At 42.3% G+C, this 17,236-nt stretch overlaps 3 protein-coding genes and 1 long non-coding RNA gene across 6 annotated transcripts in view; all 4 read right to left on the reverse strand.

Annotated features, from left to right (window-relative positions):
- Positions 1-2,160: 2,160 nt before the first annotated feature.
- On the reverse strand, positions 2,161-4,169 carry hoxa5a (homeobox A5a). The gene is made up of 2 exons (XM_058047833.2): positions 3,455-4,169; positions 2,161-3,071 (listed from the first exon to the last, which is right to left on the reverse strand). The coding sequence occupies exons 1-2, from the start codon at positions 4,032-4,034 to the stop codon at positions 2,821-2,823; spliced, it is 831 nt and encodes a 276-aa protein (XP_057903816.2). The 5' UTR covers positions 4,035-4,169; the 3' UTR covers positions 2,161-2,820.
- Positions 4,170-6,357: 2,188 nt separating this feature from the next.
- On the reverse strand, positions 6,358-8,825 carry LOC144899475 (uncharacterized). The gene is made up of 3 exons (XR_013627601.1): positions 8,581-8,825; positions 7,836-7,910; positions 6,358-6,865 (listed from the first exon to the last, which is right to left on the reverse strand). It is a non-coding gene; the product is annotated as an uncharacterized LOC144899475 (long non-coding RNA).
- A 2,317-nt stretch (positions 8,826-11,142) lies between these two features.
- hoxa9a (homeobox A9a) lies at positions 11,143-15,653 on the reverse strand. Its single transcript, XM_058047837.2, has 3 exons — positions 15,387-15,653; positions 12,383-12,914; positions 11,143-12,162 (listed from the first exon to the last, which is right to left on the reverse strand). Exons 2-3 carry the CDS (start codon positions 12,900-12,902, stop codon positions 11,921-11,923), a joined length of 762 nt encoding a protein of 253 aa, XP_057903820.1. The 5' UTR covers positions 12,903-12,914; positions 15,387-15,653; the 3' UTR covers positions 11,143-11,920.
- A 143-nt stretch (positions 15,654-15,796) lies between these two features.
- Positions 15,797-17,236, reverse strand: part of hoxa11a (homeobox A11a) — a 29,474-nt gene continuing 28,034 nt past the window's right edge. For all 3 annotated transcript variants that reach the window (XM_078791994.1, XM_078791995.1, XM_058047829.2), the window contains one exon: positions 15,797-16,598. In XM_078791994.1, coding sequence (XP_078648120.1) covers positions 16,324-16,598 — 275 coding nt within the window. In that variant the 3' untranslated portion in view covers positions 15,797-16,323. The remainder of the gene's footprint in view (positions 16,599-17,236) is intronic.

Below are 17,236 nucleotides of genomic sequence, written 5' to 3' on the forward strand. Positions count from 1 at the left end.
GCTGGTGGCTCGGAGAGGATGCAGATTTATCTTGGAGCTGCAAGGCATGACCTCGGAGTGAACCCTCTCAGCCTGGCAGTATGCCTGCACGATCATTTGACATATTGGCTGGGATTTTCATTTCTAAAAAAGCCAAGCTCTCGATTTTTCTCTCTCCCTCTCTCTCTCCCTCTCTTTGTGCATTGTTTTATTGGCATTGTATTGGGAAGGACACAGCATAACCTCACTATAAGGTGCTGCTTCATTTAGCAAGGCTGTATATAGGATGTATATGGACTCTATGGTTTGATTAGATTGTATTTATTGCATGGGGATCAACAGGATTCATCATTCTACTATAAATGCCAGTGGCCTTAAGCATGGACATGAAGCTGTTTTCAGAATACAAAAAACAAATACTGCATACTTATATGTGTATATTAAATAATATATGAAGTACATATGCTGAAATAGTACACATTTCCTGTAGAACATGCTATTTTAGCTAGGACAGATATAGGCCTCAGTGCCAGAAATGTCTACACACAAGTACTTTATACTTACTTTTGAAAAGTTAAAGAAAAGGGATTTTAATCATACTAATACTATTATTTTATTTATACTATATAATGGTTTTTTTCTGCACATTATGCCATTATTTTAGCCATGTCAGATACAGGCCCCAGTGCCAATTATGCCATCTTTATATGCACACAAGTTCCTTTTGGATAGTTGCTAAATAATGTTTTTATGATTTGAATAGCAATTTTAGAATAATCTTCGAATATAATATTTAACAACGAGCGTCCTGGTTGCTAAAATCTATTTATTTTGGACTGTTTGCCGGTTTTTTTGCTGATTGGCTGATTCTCCTTCCTCATCATGATGTTGAAGTTATTAATATTGTCCAAAAAAGACGTCCAGGTTGTATGAACACAAAGTTTGTGTTCCAAATGTAAGCCTTGAGCTCCACCAAAGAGTGACTTTTTCCCCCAAATAAACGGGCTGGAAAGGTGGGGGGGTGGTTTGAACTTTTCAACCCTAAACAACAATATGACGTGGCTGACACAAAACGGAATTCCTTTTCAAAAGTCTCCCTGCTGCTTGTCTGTTTGTCCCCAACTTGTGTTTACTTGACACTGTTTACAGCCTGTGGCCCAAACAGACCAGAGCAAACTTCCACTAGGAGTCATCGCCGCAGTGCAAATGCAATCAAAGCCAATTAACTGTATCAAATAATTGTGCACACACAGGAAACTTCGCGTGTCGTGATCTGCGAATTCTCCGATGTTATCCAATAGAAAGAGAAAAAGACGAGAAGTTAGTGGGTGGAAATGGACGCGGAGATAATTATCCAACATGCAAAAATGGATTATGAGTTGCACCACAGATGGAGGGAAACAAGTTACACGGGGAAGGAAGCAATTAAATGTCCATGAGCCGGACCCAATCCTGCCTGCAACATCTGCCCAGACCAGAACTCAACGCTGCACAACTGACAAATTAGCGTAATGGACTAATTGGGAAAGATAGAGGGAGTGCATACAATAATAAGGCTATTTAACACAGGCCGGCTTGTTCTCTGGGCACAAACTCACCCCGAGACGAGCTCCTCATCCTGGGCCATGCATACACGCAGCGTCCGGTCCGGTCCGGTCCACTCGGGAACACTGAGCTCAAGTGACGCAGTGTTCTGGTCAAGCCACACTTCCCAGACGCTGCAAAAGGCAGAGTCAGACCAAGCCTCGCCGCCAGTGCGATTATATGTTATGTGCAATATACTGTCAACTCCCCAAAACCATAAAACTTACTTTAATGGCCATCACGTGACCCTTTATGGCCAGTGAGCCTATCTGGCTGCGCGCCGGATGATTTTTACGATCCAATTCATAGACAAAACCCCCCATTCATTTAGCACCCAAATGTCAAAGAGCCAGAAAGGGGGCCTAATAAAGTTTACAGCTTGAAAAGTCGAGCTGATGCTGCAAGAGGGGCGAAAAGGGCCAGTTTGGTGTGTGAGCCTGATGAGGAGCCCAAATGTCCAACAGAACTACAAGCAGGGTGAGTAAAAAAAAAAACATTTCACGGTTTAAAAAAAACATGTTGAATTTCTTTTTTTTTTTTTTTAAGAAAAATACCAGTCTTTACGAAAAATGAATGCAGTTCCAGTAAAAAGTTTATTTTAATGAGCATGATGAACAGCAACAATTTACAGTACATTTTAAACTTCCAGTCTTTTTTGGGGTGGGGTGGGGAAAACATATACACAAATGTGTAGATTAAAAACAACCATAAAATATTTATGTATATATATATATATATAAAACGTCTTAAGAAGTTGCAAAATAAACAATTAGAATACAAAGCGCAGCTGTACTGTACACACAATACTTTGCAGACTTTCGGAGGCACATTATACACCACACAAATAAATACAATACACATATATACTGCAGGTACTACTAAACACGTCAGCTGTGGATTGAGTGGACATTGAGTGCATTCACTGGTTAATAGGTAGCGTTTTTTTCCCTTCCTTTTTCTGAACAAGAAATAATTTAAACATTTACTTATCGGTTTAATCTAAATCTAGACAGAGCTGTACACTGACGTTGAAGTATCATATACGACTAAGGAAAGTAACATTACAATGTTGGATATAATGTTAAGAGTGATGGGGGTGCACCCCCACGCACCCCCCCAAACTCGAGTCTCTGCACACTTCCCCCAATACAGGGGACAGGAAGTTGATATGACAACTTTTTAAATATATTTTTGTATCACTCCTTATCAGGGGTGATGATGATGGTGGTGGTGGTTGAAGTGGGGGGGGGGGGTGCATCAAGGCCTGTAGCCTCCCCCGCCTGCAGCAGCCATGCTCATGCTCTTCAGCTTGTTGTCCTTCTTCCACTTCATTCTGCGGTTCTGGAACCAGATTTTGATCTGTCTCTCCGAGAGGCACAGGGCATGTGCTATCTCGATCCTCCGCCTCCGGGTCAGGTAGCGGTTGAAGTGGAACTCCTTCTCCAGCTCCAGGGTCTGGTACCGGGTGTAGGCGGTCCGGGCACGCTTCCCTTCTGGTCCTGACAAATCTTAGATAGGAAGAAAACCAGCGTATGGAGAAAACGTTAATATATAAAATGTTACTCATATATGTATTCATGCGGAAATGGAATTTCTACATTTCTAAACGAATATCGAAGAAAAGACCAATAAGAAATTAAGAATTCGTGCAATAAAAATCTCACGCACATTTAATAAATCCAAGTACTTTGTTATTGTATGAAATGAAATGTAGATTTAAAAAATAAATATCGTAGTATGCAGCAAGTGTGCACACAAAGTATAGCCATATACTTTATACTTTGAATGTTTAAGTAGGACTTAAACATTAACATTAGTAGCAGACAGATAAGGACAACATTAGTGTCATTTAGTTCTATATCAAGAGCATTTGATTTAAACAGAAGTTTACCGTGACTTATGTGTAGTTTCCTCATCCACGGATATATCTGAGGCTGAGCCGGGTCGCTGACGTTCTGTGGGGTGCTGGGTGCACTCCCCGTGGGCTTTTCCTCGTCCAAAGGGGACCCTTTGGGCGCACAGTCCCGACTGTGGAGCAACGAGCCACCGCTGGAACTCGAACACGGACTTGGAAGTGAGTTTTTCCCGACTCGGTGCTGAGACCGAGAGTCTGTGACCTGCGTGGAGCTGGCGACGGGTAACGGGTCAGCCGGAGGGGACAGGGCCGAAGCGACGGTGCTGTTGGCGGCGGACTGCGTGTACCTGACCGGCTCCACCGAGGGGGTGTTGGCCGCCGAGTTGTTGCTGGGGGAGAAGGCGGCTGTGCGCTCGCTGCCCACAAAGTGTCCGGTACCGGCCCGGCCGACTGTTAGGTCCATTCCGTTGTAGCCATAGCCGTACCTGCTGGAGTGCATGGCTGGGGAGTCTCTGTATTGCTCGTCCGCCGAACTGTGCTCGCCATAATTATGCAACTGGAAGTCCGCGCCATTGGGATAGCGACCGCAGAATGAGTTCACAAAATAGGAGCTCATTTGTTGACAATTCCTCCGCTTGCTCTTTTTAGTATTATTATTATTATCGTAAGAGGAGAAAGGCGTAAAGCAGCGTGCGTGATTTGTGGCTCTTATGCTTCCACGCGTCCTATAGCAGCCTTGCACAATTTATGATGAATTATGGAAATGAGTGGGACATGGACTTGATTCTCTCTTACGTAGGCATCCAAATATGGGGTACGGCAAAGAATCACGTGCTTTTGTTGACCAGTCGTAAATCCTGCTCGGTGACCTCCAGAGGTAAACTCGAGCACTGAGGAAGTGCGGGGTGGAGGGGGGCATAGACGGGGAGGGGGCTCCGTGGCTCAGGGCAAACTTTGCCTTGTCGTGGTGCGCCATCGTCTGGCGCAACTGTTGCACTGTCGCTGCGAGCATTGGGGGGGTCATTGGGAGGTTAACGAGCATTGCGGCAAAAAAGCGGACCGGCTGCCTGGAAACAATACAGGCAGAGCGAGTGGCGTGCTGGGAGTGCAATATCTGCTATAGGCTGGTGTGCACAAATAACACCATTACCCTGCTACTATATGCATGCCAGGAGAGGCGATCCGTGCAAATTGTGCATATAATACAAGAAAACACATCTTTTGCATATTTTGCAGTCCTCGTTATAATAATACACCCCGACGAGGAATCATATGGGTGCACTAATGCATCACTTATTGTATTGGGAGACGATAAAAACAATAAAAACATTTGAAGCTTTTAACCTCATTTGGGTTCTTTATTTCTTAGGCGATTTTTTCGTTGTTGCATTTGGTAGTGTAGAAAACAGGACGGCAACGTGGACTCAAACATTTGGATACTCAATGATGTTCAATGCTATTGAATAAGAACTGCATGCACAGCATTAAAATCCACTATTACCTCCATATACATTAAATATAGTGTAAAAAAATACAGGATGAGATGGAATACATAGCAAATCAGTGAAAAGAGAATGGATGTCTAATTATAATGTATTTGGATTGTGTGTGACATGGGGATCAAATTGTTGCCACTGTTATATATATATATATATATATACATATTACATATATATTATTATCTATTTTCTATTCATTCAAATATGACAACTTAAAACATTTAAGTACATAATAAAAATATTTTCATCTACAGTATTATATTTTTCTCACAGTTTTGATGAAATTGTCCATATATGCTATATGTACATGTATATTTACCACATATTTTCTATATGTATATTTATATTTAATTCTGTGTAATGTATATATGGATCTACAGTGTGTATGTACGTTTTTGTGAGTATTGAAATTCTCTCCGTCTAAATGGTGCATATATAACATCACAGTAGAATAATACAGTAAAAAAAAAGCAGAGGGTCTATGCAGAAACTGGCAGAGCCGAAATAAAAGGCCAAGGAGCGACTCCGTTTGGTCACAGCCTTGTGGAATTTTTATGGCACCCCTTGTCTCTTTATGTGAGCTTGTGAAGTGGATTTTGGGTTCATGCATTTTTAACCCTTCGGGCAACCCTTTGCCTTGCATGTGCACACCCCCTTAAATACTGATATGAATGAACACTACACTATACGGCCAATTTATAAACGTTAATACGAAATAAATAAGAAGCTATATGAGACGAAGGAGAGTGTATATGTGTTTCCTTCAACAGCTGATTTACGGGGAGGGAGGGGGGGCAATAGGAGCAAAGTTCCGAGACATGGGGACACACCCAGGAGCTAAAGAGGGGCCCGGGAGGAGAGAAAAAGGGTGGGGGGAATGCATGCAGCAATAATATGGACTGGTAGTGCACTCTGCAGGCTCCTCACACACTTACACGCTTTACAGGAAGTGCAAAAAAGAACTAACCTATATTGTGGAATGTAAACAGAAGCCTTTTGCGTATTATTCCAATCAACTACGAAGGCGTTTGCTATATCGTTTTCATAGTAATATACAGCAAATTAAGTAGAAGCAGAGAGAAGAGCAAAGTAGAGTAGAACATGAAGAACAAACAACAAATCCAAAGTCATGACACAGTATGAGTCAAAAGTCAAGCATGTCATGGTTTGTGCAGCATCTGGGTCATATGCACTTTAAAGAAGAAGGGGGGGGGATCTATTCTCCCACCAAGCCCAACACTTCAAACACATATTTTCACTCAAATAGGAGGTCAACCTGCCAATCTCCCTTTGCACAGACAAGAGCTGCAAACGTATTCAGCCACACGGGGGCGACAAACAGCAACTGTCTCCAACCACATACTTGCGGTCGAAGCCCATCCCAGTTTAAAGTCAACTGCAAATAAACAAAGCAACGGGAAAAGAATGAAGTGATAAGCGCACGTCTGTGCCGAGATGCAGCATGGAGCATGAACAGCGTCATCACCGATAGCCACCAACATAAAGCACCACAAACAAGAAGGCGACACATATACGTGGCAAGCTGACATATTATAGATTTTAGCTGTCCTACCTTGTGAAGACAGTCCCAGGTGTCCGGATGGAAACAGGAGATCCCGGGGGGTGGGGGTGGTCCTCACTGCACACATCTTGCCAAAACGTGCAAAGCACCCAGTCAAAGAACGCTTCTGTGGTTCAATCTCCTCCAAAATGAAATTTAAAAAAAGATGCAAGAAGCAGGGCACCGGTGAAACCATCCGAGTGGGAGCTGGAGCCCGTTAAATGAAAGGCTGCTCTATTCCTCGATTGGAAATTATATATAAAAAGTTCACGTTCACTGCTCCTGGCCACGTGACGAGCTGCAGCCAATAGGAGGCCGAGCTGCGTCGTAAAGCCGGATTGCCGTGTTGTAAATTTTCATAAACAACAACGGATTTATGGCCCAGCGCTGGAAGGAAGGAGAGAGGGAGAGATGGAACGGTGGGGTGTACAAAGGAGAAGGGAGGGAGGAAGGGAGGGAGGGAGGCAGGGAGGCAGGGGGCAGGTCAGCAATAGGCGCCATCTTAGTGAGGGAAGAGGGAATGCAGAGTTCAACAGTCATTCTCCTTTCTTGTGCAGCCTCGTCGCCTCATACTTCACATTCCCCCAAACCTCACCTTCAATCACTGCTCCATTTTCTTTACTGTGTACAAGCCTCCTTGTATTTTTAAACCATGTCATTCCATGATATTTCCCCCGTAATATATTTTTTGTCCTGTAATTTGACCTTATGTAACGTCTCCATTCTCGTTATCAATATTATTAACTTGAGCATGTGTGGTTGGTATTATAATATATCCCACTAATAATATCGGATTGCAAAAATTAAGTGTACAGATGCAAGTGTGTATCTTCATAAAAAACGTATTTAGCCTCTATTAAAAATAATAATACTAAAAATCAGTATATTGCATTAGTAAGGCTTTTGCACTATTTAGAAGTGTGTATGTGTGTTTTGAGGGGTATCAAAGTTGGTATATATTTTGAATTTGCCCGAGTGTGTGTGTGTGTGGGGAGAGGGGGCATTTTTGGGGTCTAAATATATTGCTTTATTGGTGGCAAAATAATTTACATTTGAGTCAGTTTTTAAGTTTAAAATATGGGCGAAGTGAAGTGTAAATGGGGGCAATTCAGGGGTGTAATATACATAAAGTGGGCATTTATTTAAGGAAATCCTTCCTGAGAAAATGAGTTGAACATTATTTCCATTCATCATACTTACAATAATTGACTGTGATCTTTTAAAGTCTATTTTTGTGCTTTTTTTTTTGCAGTGGGACAATGGATCTGCAGTTTACTCCTTGTGGGCACCCCTGTTCCATTTTTGTTCTGGTTCTAGGAGCAGATTTTAGTCGGTATAAAAATAATGAATGACATACTTTCATCCTCCGTGGAACACCGGCTGAAGTGGAGCTCCTTGTCCGGTCCAGGCTGGCATCCTCGGTGGCTGGGACCTGCAGGAAGACAATATACATGAGTTGTAATTTTTATTTTTTTTTAAAAACGCATGTTAAATATGAGATTTTTAATAAAAAATCAAGCTGCAGAGTTGATTTCAACGTGTGTATATTTCTAACTAAGATGTAAATAATGTATGTAAATAATGTCTTAAATGTATTTGCGTCAGGGTTTAACATTTATAGGCATTTCCTTTTTCTTTGCTAATAAAATCCCCACATTGCCTGCAGTCTAAATCCACCTGCTGACAGTATAACCGAGAAAAAATGCGTCCGAGAGCATGCCTGCAGCCTTTTTGAAGAGTGCAGGCCCAATTACAAAGTAGCAAGTAGCTGCAGAGTGCAGCAGAGCTGATTTACACAAAAGGTCAGTCTTTTTTTTTTCCTTTTTTTTACAACCACAAAGGGGATAAGAGGGTTTGAGAGTAATAGGAGTGCACAGAAAAACCCCCAGCGGCAAGGTCTATTGGTGCTGAACACAGAGGCACTGACCAAATGAATTTATGGCTGCAAAACTCATTAGTTGCGCAATAAAAGTTTTACGATTCCTCCCATGCAACACCAGTGGCTTCACGAAATTAATTGAAACACCAATGGTTAGGCTAAAGCATCCTTGTGTGGAGGGAGAGGGAGAAAAAATCACACTTGGGGAGCTAGTGGCAAATACCTGCTGTTTGCAACATCCAGGGCTACATCCGGTGTTGTTTATCCGCCGGCGAGGTGCAGGCTGGCGGGCCGGATGAGAGCAGCTGTCAGGGGGGCAAACGGGCTGCAGGGCGATGTCTGGGATGGACATGGGCTGGGCTGGCCTCCAGACAAGACCGGGTCAAACAAGAGCTGTGACGGATAAAGAGTCCACTCCGAGATGAGATCTTTGCAAGTCCTGGACTCGGTCAGCCTATCCTCGACGTGTATTTACTAAGAAGACCATGCACATAATAAGAACTCATTTTTTTCGCCTGTCTGATTTGTTGGGTTAGAATCTTCAGTGTCGTTTTTACGAGTTGGTGTGATATATGACAGCAATACGCCCCAGATTTACACCGAAGCTCATTTTTACCCAGGACCCCGGCCTGCCTGCTCTCAGCCAATCAGGAGGCAGATATGAAATCCATCATGGCGCAGGTTGCAGAGTGGGATTAACACTACCCACTCATAAACACGCTGCACATGAAATAAAACCTTCCTGGAGTCACCGGGACCGACATGGAATATTTTCTTCATCTGTGTTTAAGAAAGCGAAGTCTCCATGATTATTGTGTACAAAGGGAAAACATATTGAAATTTGACATGCATAAGTTATAACATTTCCATCTTGCCATAAACTATGCATTAATTCTAATTTTTGTTTTCCGTCGATCGTAAAATATCAATGACTTGTATCAATTAATCTATCTTTCTAAATAAACTCTAGACTAGATAGACTAGATACAAACTAGTCAAAATGATTGCATTATTCAATAAATGAACTGTTTAATTAAATTACCGTGTAGTCGTCCAACAAATAATTACAATGACAAAATATCACATTATAAAATACTATTGGGGAATAACGATGTGTTATTTTAAATTACATAATACACTTGAGATATATACAAATATATATTCAGCATTTTATTTGAGATTTTCAATAATTTTGCCTATATGAAATGTATTGTATTTATCTATAATTGCAGCTAAGCGAATGATGATAATTAAAGATTTCATATTAAAATTATTTTGGATTGCATCTTTTTTCATTATATTGTGTTTTGTAAAAAGTGACAAAAGGGAAGTAAAGGTTTTGTATGCAGCATTTCCATGCTAAAATAAAGGGGGCATATGTCTCCATATTATAGCAGTTGACTTATATTTTTAAACCCTTGCATTGACGTGAAATGAAACGTTTACGTTCAACTGCTATAGTGCCGAAGCGGTCTTCCCCTGCTGTGGTGATTCATCCTAACAACCGCAGGCAAGAGTTTGGCTCCTGTGCCGTTCAGAGATTGTTAAAAAGGTGTCAAATTGTTGGGTTGGACTCTTAAAATGTTACTACAGTATTTCTAGCACCAACAGCACCGCAACAGCAGGTTCATTAAAGAGGAGAGACGCCTTATTAAAGCTTTAAGACATGTGGAAGGGTGTCGCCACCCTCCGGTGAGTTGAGGGAACTGCACAGAGAAGAAGGCCGTAGAATGGCGTTAAGTTAAATGCATTGAACGTTATAGAAAATGATTGTGAAAATATTAAAATACAAATATTGATGGTGGAGTTATGTATTGTGTGGCTTATTTAGGTACAATTGTGTATTTTAATGCTCGCCATAGTTATGTATATTATATATATATATATATATATATATTATATAGGCCAAATGCACAGCCGTATACGAGTGTCTTTATGACTGTCTCGACGCGGTGCAATAGGGTCCAGAGGGCGGAAGGTTCCCAGGTAGAAACAAAGGCTCAGCCCAAATGACCGTGAGTCCTGCTTGCGCGTCCCCGTTGGGAAGACTCCAATAAAGCTGATCATTTCCGCTCGGCCTTTTGTCCAGACCCAAAGAGAAGAAAAAACAAATGGGTGCCATTCTGGAAACAGCCTAATTGTGTCTGGACGGCCATAAAGCCATTAAAAGTGGAATGCCAGACAGTATAGGAGACCAGGCGTTTTATTGCACTGTCTCTTGTCGAGTCTTTGAAGTTTGGGTCCATCTGCGTCCCCCTAAACGCGTCACAACAGTCTCACCTCCAAGCGAGTCTTCTAATATTGCAGCGTTTTCGGCCGTTAATGGAGACAATGTAACTACACGGACACCAGAGGGGAATCAGACATCCTGTGATGTCAAATATTTGGCAACGTGCACAGACTTGAACCATGCCTTGGAGGAGGTCGTGTTTTAAAAAAAATAATAACTTGCACAAAAATGTGGGAATTTCCTACCGGTTTATTGTGAAACCGGTCTATTTAGTCCAATACTGGTTTGTCGTTTCACTTCAAAGAAAGAAGGGATATGCTTCAAGTGTTCAAGTCCTTTTTTTCTTGTTTTGTGTCCGCTTGCCTCGCAGCGCTTTGCACCCCATAAAATGTTATAGCGGTAATTGTCTTTTACGGCTCTATAGAGCCATCACCATACGTCCTTACTGTACACCCCAACATAATATACTCCTTTTTGGATTATGATGTTGGTCTTTACATCGTTTCTGTGTGTTGGTTGTCTTGCAAATCAGCGTCAATTCATCGCTAGTTTTTTTGTGCAGATATAATTTGTTTTATTTTAATAAATAAAGTACAAATTACACTTGAGAACCAAACAGACGGTCGGCGGACCTAGAGGTAATCAATTATAACCTACAGTGTTATTTAATTTCTCATCACTATAGACAATTCCTTCCAAAACCAAAAAAAAGTCAATTCCTGAAATGTAGGCTTAATTTCTGTTTCTAATGCAAGCCATTCTACAACAATTTGTCATGAGAGAAAATAGGTTATTGTAGGTAGTTGATAAACACATATAGGTAGTCAGTCATGTGATGTAACATAGAGCTTCAATATAGAATATTCTAACGAAGTATAAGCACTTCCAGGAGGGTTTCTGAGATGTAGCACCTATCTTCATACTATGTGGTCAACGTCAGACTAAACTCATAACTCTAGCAATAATAGAGAAGAAACAATTGAAAAATCAAAGACATTTTTACAAACTAGCTCAGGTGGCTGAGAAATAGACGACAAATAAGCTACAAACCAGAACACACAGCTGGAAACATCCATACACAAACAAGCACAGAGACCAACTAAGTCACTTTAACGAGGTACTAATAAAACTAAACAAAAACACCATAAGAAAAGGGACAACTAAAAAGGCAGGGCACTGTTAAAATTGTGCAATGTAAAAAAGGTAGTCGCATCAAACGAGAGCCTAACATGCTTTTATACAAGACAATTAAGCCCAATGGGTTCTGCTGCTTGAATCAGACGAGGCTCCAAGCAGGAAAAGCTCGCTATTGGCCTCATTTTGTCATATGGAGTCACTCATCTTTAGATGCGCCATCTTTGTTAAACTTCTTCATCTTCATCCTGCGGTTCTGGAACCAGATTTTAACCTGTCTCTCGGTGAGGTTTAAGAGCCTCGCCACCTCGTACCTACGGTCCCTGGTCAGGTAGGTGTTAAAGAGGAACTCTTTCTCCAGCTCCAGGATCTGGTGCTTTGTGTACGGACAGCGCTTTTTTCTGGTTGCACTCGCGTGGAGCCAGTTGGAGACGGGGTTATCTGGAAAGAGTGGGGCGACACGGGGGTGAGGACTCGATTTTTCGGGGGGAGGAGGAGGAGGGATGGTGGTGGGGTGACCGGACAAATGCACATAAACACAGAGTGGATCACAGCGAAGGATGCAAGGGGATGCCAATTAATGAGGGGGTGCGGGGATGTGACGCGTCAGTCCACGCAGCCTTACATGATATTAATAACAAAAGCACCAAGCGTGACTTACTCGGATCGAGGCCTGGCTTTTCTTCACTCTCCCCGGCCACGTCAACTCCCCGACCCGATAGTGCTTCCTTCTCCCCGGCAGATGCAGCCACCGGGCCACTGCTGTAGTCAGAGAGCAGCAGCGCCGTGTGCGAACCGGCCATCGTTCCTTGAGCTTCGGGTTTGATTCCGTAATGGTGGGGCGTCTGTAATCCGGCCATAGGCTCCAGGAGCCATGACTGGTAGCGGGCGTCTGACTCAGCGCCGACCGGGCCTTGGGGGTGACCATACGGGTGATGATACACAGAGGAGACGGTGCCTGGGAACTGAGCGGGGACGTGGCTCCATGACGCGCCGAATACCGGTGGTTTGGACGGGAAGGTACAAGTCCCGAGCTCGCTGTGGTCACTGATGGAAGGGGGGTGCTGTCTGGCGTGCTGGTACCCGGGCCCGGTGGGGTATCTCGGCATGGAGAGCTCCTCGCTCTCGGGGAGAATGAGGGAATCGACGTAGTAACTAGTCACCGCTCCGGATGTCGACATGGCCGCAAAGTACTACACGTTCACATGCACGCAGTTAGCACAGCCATGCAAACAACAACACAACAAAAAGCACGCACGTACACACACACATACACACGCAGTAAAGCCAGCCTCACAAAATAACAATGTGGAGAAATCAAGTAGCAACTTGGCCCCTCACACAACTACAGTGGGCTTGTAATGTGCAGGGAGCCACGCCGCCATGCCATTGGACGGCAGGCACACGTGATCATAAAGGCTGAACAATAAAGTATAAATCAATCGCCTCTGGTCATTAAATACGCACCCCACTTCCCCAATAACAAACACTAGTTTGAAAAATAAGAATAAAAAAATACAATTTGCTAGACATTGCAAAATACATGAATGAAACATGAATGACGTAATGGGGGGAGTCGACTTACTGCTGCTGCTTCATGTTAAAGCCTTGCTGCAAACGACACGGTATTTTCGAAGCTTATTTTATGAGTTATTTTATAGGCCACGTAAGCACCCTGGCCATTGCTGCATGCTCACCAAAAGACAATGTTATTAACAGCAGAGGGCATGCATGCCGTTTAGGTCGATAATCCGCATGATCCTCGACTACTTTCACCATTTCATTGAATATTTCAACATCCTTTGATTATTCCAGCAAATAATGACATTTTGGTGCATTTCAGAGCTTATTTATGAGTTGTTATTTGGACAATAGTATTACAATTTGGATCACGTCTATGCTACATACCTGCTGCCGTGTTGCGTTTGTGGTATGTAAATATAACATGCTTATAAACTTACATGACGATTGGACGTGGCTCCCAGAATGCCGTACAATATTCATTTATTGTAATGAGAGAATTATGGCAGTTTGAGAAAACAAACAGGCAGTTTTAGTCGTTAATGTAAATGTTGTGTTACAATGTTGTCTTTTTGGTAGTTTTTACATGCGATGCCCTAATAATTGATTCATACAATTAAAAAAAATTGCATTTTATTAATGGAATGGTTTACAAATCCGTACATTTGCATAGACGTCACAAAATAGCTAATAAAGTCAGAATTATACTGACATGAAAAATGCTAATGTAAAGATAAATGTAATACATTTTAACAAGGGTCTGAACATTGTTTACATTTTATTTGCAAGCAACACCACGACGACGGGTTGTACTTCTCTAACCTTGTTTATCGTTTGCAACGTTATCGCTTGCAAGGGCCTGTGTATAGTTCACCATCGCCACCATTAACAAATACGCCTGTTGGCATTTAGTTAGTGTCTCAGTGAAACCTTACACTTATATGTGGCTAAAATATGCAAGTGGTGGCTGTGGTTTCCCTCTTTTAGAATCAAATTACGCGCAAGGAAGAAAAATCACTTAGAATGGTTGCAATGTGAGAATGAATTAAATTGGCTGGAGAGACGGTTGTGTTTGAAAAAAAGACATTTAAATGTATATAGTAGCGGCTAGTATTATAGAAAAGCACTAACATGCAAAGGGACGCTCATGTGTGTGACACACATACATATACACGCGTGTATTTTCGCCAAACTGCTTCTTAAACTGCGCAAAAAGGCTACACATTACAGATTAAAGACGTCACGATGATACATGGACACAAGGTGTACATAGTTGTAGCATTAGTGTACATTGTTTGGCAAACATACATCAAACGTGGCCGGGGAGGGAGGGGGCACAGGAAGAAGGCTCAGAATAGACCCTCAGCAAACTCCTCAGATGTAGAAAACACGCCACTATTGCAATAGCTCTCAGGCTGTAAACCTAAATCAGGCTGTTTTTTTCACCTACTTTACCACAGGGGCTATTCACCGCGTTTGCCCGCAGATAACAGCCTGTCTGGCGGATCTAAATATCGCCATAAAGCCCTTCCCCTCCTTTTGTCTGAGGCACTATTGCGCAGCGGAAGCATCCGGTCTCATTGCCCACGGAGGTCGCTGTTGGCCCATTCACCTTCCCCTTCCCCTCCACTGCAGTGGTCGTAACCGAGGCCTTGTCTGGCGTGTCTGCGTCACTCGAGTTATATCAATAACGCATATCTTTTAACATGAAATGAATTCATACGGAAGTCAGCTCATGGTATGACCCAAAATGGGGGGAAAAACCGCACACAGCAGCAGCAAAGATTCCTCTCTCTAATCAGAACACCACGTCACTGCATAGTTCTGTGTTTTTTTTTAACCCCTGCTTTTGCTCTCCATTCGTCATCGATGTGCATAACTGGGGCAATTAAGACAGTTTCATGTTGCAGAGTTAGAAAAGCACCCCAACAACATGAAACTACCTAAACCACTCGACAGTCCATCTGGGGGCACGCAAGTCATGAAACAAGTCATATCTGAACATAATAATAACGATAATAATAATGATGATAATAATAATAGCAAACATGCAAGCCGGTCCAGTCACACATAACCAATGAAAGACGAAGGCAACTGCGTGGATTTACACAAGAGACAAATCCGCAAGAATGAAATGCACTTACCCATGCATCGTCCTTGCAATAATTCCCAAATGTAAAAGATTATTTTTATCCACACTGATGGGATTAGAAGCCGGGAGAAGAAGGGCCTCCTCTCCGTGTGAAAGACTCTCCCACGACTGAAGCAGCTCTTAGAGGAGAGGGAGAAAGCTCATATAGCAGCCAGTCATAAAACTCTACAATAGCCGCCTGCATGCAGCTAAGACGCCTTATAGCCTCATTTCTTCATTATTTCCGATGGCAATTACCCAGCACGTTACACGGACGCTCATCTTCAAATAAAACAATCCACTTGGGTACTCATTGTGGTGGTTTTTCTTTTCTTTTTTTTTAGTTTGATTCCAAACCTGTCATTATAAAGCACACAGACACACACACACACACACACACACATACATAAACAGGGAGCAAAAACACAAGCAGCTACTCCATAATGCGACAGAGCGATATAATTTATTCAGTATGACACAAAACACAATGTTGGTATGTACACAAAAATATATACAAGTTTAAACACATATATATATTTTTTTTTATCGTGGAAGGTTGTTGCTCTAATTTATACACATGAAGAGGCCTGATGACTAGACACCGAATATGGTCACTGGTGGCTTATTATTGTCATTATTCTTATTAATATTACCGTGGTGAGACCATGCACATTTAAATAAAAAAAATCGGACAGACTAAAATAAAATGAAATGTGTGGACAAATCTTTTTGTGGGGTGAATATACTCCACATTTAGTCAATAATACGAATGTTTCCATTTGGAGTCACATATATAGGGTGTCTGGAAATAAAGCCCACATGAAGTGTGTGTGTGTGTGTGTTGGGGCGTGGTGGTAGTAATGGAGGTGTGGGAGGGAGGGGTGGGGTGATGTCATTCATTAGACTAATATTCTATCCTTTTGAAATGTGTTTTTTTGTCACCTCGTTCATCACGAAAATCCGTAGTTGGAGGTGAGCTCCCGGATCCTGTTTTCTCGCGTCATTTTCTTCAGTTTCATCCTACGGTTCTGGAACCAGATTTTGACCTGTCTGTCAGTCAGGTGCACGCTTTTACTGATCTCTAGGCGGCGCTCTCGAGTCAGGTACATGTTGAACAGGAACTCCTTCTCCAGCTCCAGAGTCTGGTGCTTGGTGTAGGGACAACGCTTCTTCCGGCCACTCTTTGCAGTCAGCCAATTGGCCGCGTTGTCACTTTTGTTGTCGCCTACAAAGGGAAGGACGCACACATGCGTTATGGCCTGCACTGTCAGCCACACGTTTTTCGTGTGTAGTTTGCCATCTTCACGTCAGCCAATGTGTCTATCTATTTCTCTAGCTTTACATCACTGAATGTTTGTGGGTCCATGTTTGGAACAGATAGTGTGCCCATGTGTATTTTTGTTCATGTGTACAGTGTGTGCATACATTTTTATACATGAGTGAGTGTGTATTTCTAAATGTATTTGTGGCAGTATGCAGCCTACATGTTTTTTTAAACTATATTTCGTATGTCAACAGTGCGTTTTTATTAGTAATAGTGAGCGTGTGTCTGTGTCAGCGTGTTTCTGACAGGCCGTGGAGTATATGCACATTTTGCATCTGTGTGTGTATACTGTATGCATTTCGTATCTGTTCATACAGTATGTCCGGGAGTGTCTTTTGCATCTTTTATGTCAGTGCAAGTGTGTGTATTTGTTTGCATTTTTGTATCTTTTAGCGAGTGAGTGTATGCATTTTTGTCTAATTTGTATTTTGAGTGTATATGTGTCTTTTGTAAATCAGTGAGTGTGTGTATATTTCTATATTGCCTCTTTGTATCAGTCAGTGAGTGAGTTATATGTACTTATGTAAGTGAGTGTGTGT

The sequence above is a fragment of the Doryrhamphus excisus genome, linkage group LG7 (genome assembly GCF_037039965.1).
Source record: "Doryrhamphus excisus strain RoL-2023G ecotype Guam linkage group LG7, RoL_Dexc_Guam_v1.1, whole genome shotgun sequence".
Taxonomy (NCBI): domain Eukaryota; kingdom Metazoa; phylum Chordata; class Actinopteri; order Syngnathiformes; family Syngnathidae; genus Doryrhamphus; species Doryrhamphus excisus.